General features: G+C 37.7%; 2 protein-coding genes across 2 annotated transcripts in view; both read left to right on the forward strand.

Moving 5' to 3' along the window:
- Window positions 1-7,837, forward strand: part of LOC139154299 (uncharacterized) — a 1,065,525-nt gene that overhangs the window by 757,011 nt on the left and 300,677 nt on the right. The gene's annotated exons all lie outside the window — the stretch shown is intronic.
- LOC139154454 (vomeronasal type-2 receptor 26-like) lies at window positions 1,744-7,578 on the forward strand. Its single transcript, XM_070729088.1, has 6 exons — window positions 1,744-1,820; window positions 2,854-3,145; window positions 3,540-4,403; window positions 4,731-4,958; window positions 5,803-5,929; window positions 6,680-7,578. Exons 1-6 carry the CDS (start codon window positions 1,744-1,746, stop codon window positions 7,576-7,578), a joined length of 2,487 nt encoding a protein of 828 aa, XP_070585189.1.

The raw sequence follows: 7,837 nt of genomic DNA on the forward strand, positions 1-7,837 counted from the left end.
GACTCTTCCCCTGGGTCCCGCCAAATGACATTGTTTAGTTGACAGGACCCGGAGAAGGCCAACTCTGTGGGACCAAACTGGTTTCTGGGATTCGTGCAGCAGAAGGCGGTCCCGGAGATATTCTGGTCCGATGCCATGAAGGGCTTTATAGGTCATAACCAACACTTTGAATTGGGGAGTTGCCAACCCCCAACCCCCAAATCAGAGCGCCAGTAGCGTCCCCTGCGTCACCTCCCCTGCAAGGAGGTGAGGGCTCGGTTCAGAAGAACTGAGACCCCCAGATGGTGGGGATTCGGAGCTACCCTCATGGGGGCAAGGGCAGCTCTGTGTCATCACGGCCATTGACCCTGCCCATCCCCTGGTATGTTTGCCATTTGACAACACAGCGTGAAGGCAGACAAAGGGATATAAATAGGGGAAAGAGAAGATATGCATGTGGGGGATATTGAAGTGTCTGTGTTGGTGGTTCTCAACCTTTTGAATGCCATGACCCCTAAATACAGTTCCACATATTGTGGTGACCCCCAACCATAACTCTAGCACCAGTTCTCTCAACAGAGCTTTAAGCTGATTGGCAGGAAGGTCGGAGGGACACTCCCACTCTAAACACCTGATTGGCAGGATTGTAAAAATATGTTCCAAGATGCCAGAACAGAAGCTTTAGTTCCTAACACCATGGGAAATTTGTATTTTCCCATGGCTTTAGGTGACACTTGTGAAACGGTTGTTCAACCCCCAAAGGGGTCCCAATTCCCAGGTTGAGAACCACTGGCCTATGTGATTAAGAGGGAGGGAGGGGATGGAGAGAGACAGAGACAGAGACAAAGACAGAGACACAGAGACAGCTTAAAGGATAATTATAACAAGGATAACAAGTCCACTGGAGTTGCATTAAAAGCCAATGCATTTAAAGATATTTGTGTGTGTGTGTGTGTGTGTATGTACATGCACATGCACACATACACAGAGGGAGGGAGATTTAACTATGCATACAATATACTGTGTGTATACATATACACAGAGAACGGTGCATGTTTTAAAGGACAACTCTATATGTACATATATTTGTGTACCTGTGTTTTATTTTTTTAAATGTGCACTTATTCAGATTCACATGTTTTTGCTAGTATACATTCATTTTTATCTATGGAAATCTCAGAATATTATTATTCTAGTCCCATTGTTTTAAATAGAATGGAATAGAATAAATAGAATTTTTATTGGCCAAATCTGATTGTCAATTCCCAGTTCTATTTCTCCACTATTTTCAAAACAGGTTAAGCATCAGTCACTTATTATATCACTCCAAAGAAGGAAAGTTGTTGATCAGATATATTAAGAAAACAGCCAGGTTCCCTATGGTTCCATGGCAATTATGTCCCTTACAAATGACTGCAATCAATCAATTATTCTAGAAGGCCACAATAGCAAACAGTCTGCATGGAAAGGAATAGAAAGTGAGAAATAATCCACATAAATAGCTCAAGAGCCACATGGAGGAAGGAAGTGGACATGCTGACTCTGTGAGATTCATTTCCACAAAGTTCTCTTCTTTCTGTTTTATCTACCAGAAGTTCTTCTTGAAAATAAACCCAAGCTTTTTCTCCAGAAAAAGAGATTCATAAAATTGATCTGCCTGGTGTCCTGATGCATAAGGCAGTTACTCCAAGCTGTCCTGGAAGTGATGCTTTCCCTGTTCCACATGAGTGGTATCAAACCGGTGACCTCGTCATCGGTGGGATGATGTCTCACTTGGTTTACCATTTCTATCTTGCTCTATTCAAACAACACCCTTTTATCAACTTTAATGTTTCACCAGTGTAAAGGTTTTTCTTTGAATCATCTTACCTTACATACACACCAAAGAGTCATTTATATGACTGTTTCTACAGAAAATGTAGAGTTTTTCATTTAACTGTAAGAATTCTTTGTGTTTTGAAAGTGGTGAGAGAAGAGCGAACATTCTTTGTATTTGTTTCATTTGCAACCTCCTCGTGAGAAAAGCACAATTTGATTGCAAGGAAATTATAAAAAAGGAGAATGCTAAAAAAATCGGCTCTGCCACATTTCACAACATAAAAATAAGGATGTTTTTCAAAAAAGCAACTGGATATTATTATTATTATTTCACTCCATTTCACATCCAAAACCTCCTTGTTCTGTTTCAGTTCTGTTTTAGTTCTGGACATTTCTTTGATGAGAAATGAAATATTTCACAAAAAAATGAAACAAAATAAGAAAGTCCAGTTGCCTTTTAGAAAAACTTTGGGACAACCATAACCTGAATCACTGAGAATCTCAATAAACATAAACTTGGGAACTTAGTTAAATTTATTGGCATTCTATTTTACTGAACAGGTAAGGAATGATAGGGTAGAGTAAAGGTGGTTTTTTTAGTATTTCTTCCTGTTGATGATTACTGTGGACACACCCCATAGATATTAATTCTGGGGGAACAAAGAATTATGAGCAATTATGGAATATTCCTTCAGAAAAGTTTCCAATGAAAAAGATGAACTGGTAGAAAGAGAATCTCACCCTTAATCTATAAGTCTTTCTAATTCAGTAAAGAAAACTTAATCAACTGAGAAAACAAACCAGAGCATTCCAGCTTAAACTGAATGTTGAAGATAAAACCTCAGAGATTAACTTTGTATGCCTTATGATTAGTAACTTTTTGGAAAAATATAAAGGAATAATTCTATGTGCAAACTATATCTGGATTGATTTCAACATTATTTAGTACTTCAGTCATAAACACATTTTCCAGGAGTCAGTTATCAAAATAATAGCAATAGCAAAAATAAATAGCAATAACAATATTCTGAAAAAGTGTGCTTAATCTATTTTCAGTATAATAATCAAATTCTATCAACACCTTCTTGCCTTGGCCTTTGCTGTGAAGGAAATCAATGAGGATTCCCAGATTTTACCTAACATCACTTTTGGGTTCCACATCTATGACAGTTACCATAATCCAAGGATGACCTATCGCACCACACTGGATCTGCTTTTCAAATCTCAGGAATTTGTCCCAAACTACAAATGTGGTAGCCAGAAGGATCTGATGTCCATCATTGGAGGGTTAGGTTCCGATACATCAACTAATATAGCTGAAGTTGTAGGTTTCTACAAGATTCCACAAGTCAGTATGGAGAAGATGAGCAGAAAATTTGTGTATTTTGTTGTTATAGCATAATTACTGAGAATCAGATATTAGATTTTGATTTGCATTAATACAAACTGCAGACCTTAAGTTATAATACTTAGCAGTCTTTTATGAAACTACAATAGAAGTGAATATCTAGAGCTATGCCTTTACAGACGGAAAGTTTAAATGTAACACACTCTGATGGTTGTTAAACAAATGAACTATTATAATATGTTTGAAATAATTCATAGAAATTCTATGCTATACTAACATTTTAAACAAAATTGATGGGGGAAATTTCTTCCTTGCGAATTGTTTACAAGAAAACTAGATCCAGGAAGATCGGATTTGAGTTGACTCAATCGAATATTACTCTGTTTTCTTTTAGCTGATATATGGTTCAATAGCTCACGAGGAGTTTCAGACCAGTAAGCGATCTTCACTTTATTTCATGGTCCCAAAAGAGGAGCATCAATTTGTTGGCATTATACAACTGCTTCATCATTTCAGATGGACATGGATTGGTATTTTTGCTATGGATAACAACAATGGAGAAAGTTTCTTACAGAATATGCAGCCAATACTTTCACAAAATGGAATTTGTGCATCATTCATACAAAGGCTTCCACAACTACTCCATTTAGAAGACTATACAGAACTTCTTCATATAGTCTCAGGTATTTTCATTAATTTGAAGAATAGCAACACCACCACATTTCTTGTTTATGGGGAATCAGGGACAATTATGGGGCTCAGAGCAATCATGTTTTTAGGAGATCCTGAAAACAAGCAAACTGCATTATTCGGAAAGGTGTGGATCATTACTGCACAGATTGATTTTGTGCTCTCTGGCTTTCAAATCAATTGGGATCTCCAGATGTTCCATGGGGCTATTTCCTTCACTGTTCATTCAAGAGCAGTTGCAGGTTTCAAAGAATTTCTTCAGACCATCAAGCCTCATTTAGGCTGCAGAGATGGGTTTCTGCAAGACATTTGGGAACAATCCTTTGATTGTTCATTCTCAAAATCAGTGGCACAAGATATGCCCAATAGGCAGTGCCTGGGAGAGGAAAAACTGGAGGATCTTCCTGGGCCTGTGTTTGAAATGGAAATGACCGGCCAAAGCTACAGCATCTACAATGCTGTTTATGCTGTGGCTTATGCTTTGCAAGCACTACTCATGTCGGGGTTCAATAAGAAAAAAACAATGATGGGTAAAAAAACTGAAATTCCACCTCTGCAGCCTTGGCAGGTATTCTCTCTGCATTGGACAATTATTTTATTTCAATGAGCAATTTGATCTAAAATTACCATTTGAACCTACAAGCAAAAGTCTTAATAATTTTTTACTTATGAACACCAAGAAACTACTGTCTTGTTATGTAATAGAGTTGTAAAGGGAACCTGGCTTCTTCATTGTCAGAAGGTGGAAAAGATCATAAATGTGAAAATAGGTCATAATGTGAAAAATGGTTATCAGTCACTTTTTTCAGTGCTGAAGTAACTAAACAAACTGTTGTAAATAGAGGAGAAACTGTATTATCCCTCCAACTCTCTCTCTCTTAATTCTGTCATGTAGCTCCATCCATTTCTACATGGCATTTATTTTAACAACTCAGCTGGAGATGAAGTTTCCCTGAATGAAAAAGGGGAAGTAATAGGTGGATTTGATATCATCAACCTCATCACTTTTCCCAATCGATCTTTTCAAAGAGTTCATGTCGGAAGAATAAATCCAAGTTCTCCAACAGGCAAAGAATTATTGATTGATGAAGATTTGATTGTCTGGCACCCAGTTTTTAATCAGGTATAGACTTGCTTAATGAACTATATTTTGAACTATTATGATCCCAAATAGAAGTCTTGGTCTTTTAAACCATATTGAGAAGAACTTCTTTAGAAATCTAATTTTTATGCTTGTAAGAAAAAATGAACATATTGTGGCCCAGGATCAAGCTTTAATCAAATTGACAAAATAATAACGGAAATAATAATTTATTAGATTTGTATGCCATCCCTCCCCGAAGACTTACAAATTGATCTTACAAATTCTTTTTGGTTGCAACTTCTTTTTGGTTGCAAATATCTTTGAAGTTATGGATATTGCCTTTTTTCCATAACATTATCATCTCACATATTTATTTATCCGAGGTTCTTTTTCAAAGAGGTTCTTTTCTTCATCACCGTAATTTCAACAACTTTTAGTATAAATGCTAAACTGTAGATCTGTATGCCAGCAGTTCAAATCTCATCACCGGCTCAAGGTTGACTCAGCCTTCCATCCTTTCGAGGTGGGTAAAATGAGGACCCAGATTGAGGGAGCAATATGATGGCTCTGTTAAAATGTGCTATTGGTAACATGTTGTAAGCCACCCTGAGTCTAAGGAGAAAGGCGGCATAAATATTGAATGAATAAACAAACAAACAAACAAACAAACAAACAAGTAAACAAATAAATTCACTAGCCCTTAGGAAAGTAAAAAAAAATATCCTGAATAAAAGAGAATAATTAATAACTTACAAATGAAGGTGTCCCAGGATAAGGTTGAAGAATCTACTCTGTCTTTGGCCCCAGCGATTGTCCCACATTGAATCCTGCAGAAATTTTTTTTTAATCTCCATTTGCAAAAATCTTTTATGTTTATCTCCAGGTTCTTCCAATTTCTGTGTGTAATGACCATTGCTTTCCTGGATACTGGAAGAAAGAGGCTGAAGGACAACAATTCTGTTGCTATGACTGTGTTCCCTGTGCAGAAGGAAAGATTTCAAATGAAAATGGTAGGTGAGACATTCCAGGAAGTTTTCATTCGGTTGATTTAAGCAAACAAAGAGCAGCTATGGTTCAATGGCTTAATGATGCTGGAGAAGATATTTTCTTCAGTGGTTTGAGTGAGTCCTAGCACTGTGTGTTGTGGTGAGCTACCCTCCCTCACGTCAGATTCTGCCCACCAAGCAGTTCAAAAGTATGTTATATGCAAGTAAATAAATGGGTGCCACTTTGATGGGAAGACAAACTGACACTTCATTTGGACTGTTAGAATCCTGCTTGCAAGCCACTTCCCAATTGCAATGTCCATTTCTGAGGCAGCCTTGGCAGAAGGACAGAACCCAATAAAATGCTGCAGGAAAGCCATTCAATTTCCTTTCTGATACAGAGTTAGTTCACTCCCTATGGTGCATTTTGGAAACATGAGTGTGAACCAAATGGCCAGGAATCTTAGGCAGTCTAACTAATAGTTATATTAGCATGACAGTCTCCTAGCTAATGTAACATCAACATACACTAAATAAATAAGTAAATTTAAGCAAACTGTAATACACCATCTTAGTGTGAATATAACTAATACTTTTACTTGCTGTTATGCCAATTCAAAATTTGCAATTTGAGGAAAAACCGAATTTCCATAGAACCATGATCCATCTGGTAACTAGTGGAAAGAACTGAAAAGGAATAACAACTGTCAACGCGTTTAATAAGTTGAATAATACAAAATGCCTAGATGACACATTCTTTTATTTTCCTTTCAGATATGGATGACTGTTTTGAGTGTTCAGAAGATCATTATCCAAATGAAGAAAAGAAAGGATGTATCCTGAAACAGCTGGTCTTTTTAAATTTTGAAGAAACCTTAGGAATTGGTTTGGCCTCAGTAGCTCTATGTTTCTTCTTCTTGACATCTTGGGTACTTGGAACTTTTGTTAAGCACAGGGATACTCCCATTATCAAAGCCAACAACAGGTTCCTCACCTACACCTTGCTTGTTTCTCTTTTGCTCTGTTTTCTCTCCTCTTTGCTCTTTCTCAGCCAACCTGGCAAAGTGACCTGCCTTCTCCGACAACCAACTTTTGGCATCACTTTCTCAGTGGCCATTTCTAGTGTACTGGCCAAAACTATCACTGTAGTTATGGCTTTCATGGCCACTAGACCGGGATCTCAGATGAGAAAGTGGGTAGGGAAAAGATTGGCTTTTTGTATTGTCCTTTCCTGCTCTCTTTTCCAGCTATGTATTTGTATTCTTTGGTTGTTAACATCTCCCCCATTCCCTGAGTTAGACATGCACTCAGAGCTCCAAGAAATGATTTTACAGTGCAATGAGGGGTCAACTGTCTTCTTCTACTGTGTCTTGGGCTACATGGGTATCTTGGCCATTGCCAGCTTTATTGTGGCTTTCCTTGCCCGTAAATTACCTGACAGCTTTAATGAAGCCAAGTTCATCACATTCAGCATGTTAGCTTTCTGCAGTGTTTGGATCTCCTTCTTTCCAGCCTATCTGAGCACAAAAGGCAAAGCCATGGTAGCTGTGGAGGTCTTCTCCATCTTGGCCTCCAGTGCTGCATTACTGGGATGCATCTTTTTGCCGAAATGCTACATCATTGTTTTGCGGCCTGAGCTAAACCACAGGGAGCAACTAATAAAGAGGAATTAGCATATCATGTAATATTTCTGGCTTTGAGAAATTGTTGACCAAAAAGTAGAAGTTTTGTTTGCTATCCATAGGAGAGATATGGAAGTCATTAATTCTGACAACAGAGGATTCATAGAGGATTATACTGTTCACTAAGATTTATGGTATTTGCCAATTGCAAAATAAATGCTCATCCTGCTGTATTTACAATCATTCACCAAGATTCCAAATTAAACATTTTCTGTCTTTTAACACTCCAAGATAGCAATACATTGAGAAT

This window comes from Erythrolamprus reginae, chromosome Z, assembly GCF_031021105.1.
Source record: "Erythrolamprus reginae isolate rEryReg1 chromosome Z, rEryReg1.hap1, whole genome shotgun sequence".
NCBI classification, from domain to species: domain Eukaryota; kingdom Metazoa; phylum Chordata; class Lepidosauria; order Squamata; family Dipsadidae; genus Erythrolamprus; species Erythrolamprus reginae.

Bases quoted from the DNA above. Each gene is read 5' to 3' on its own strand.
- LOC139154454 (XM_070729088.1), top strand. From the start codon at position 1,744: ATGTCTCACTTGGTTTACCATTTCTATCTTGCTCTATTCAAACAACAC. The intron at 4,404-4,730 runs GTATTCTCTCTG...TCTGTCATGTAG, and splicing joins CACCTCTGCAGCCTTGGCAG to CTCCATCCATTTCTACATGG. The intron at 5,930-6,679 runs GTAGGTGAGACA...TTTTCCTTTCAG, and splicing joins AAAGATTTCAAATGAAAATG to ATATGGATGACTGTTTTGAG.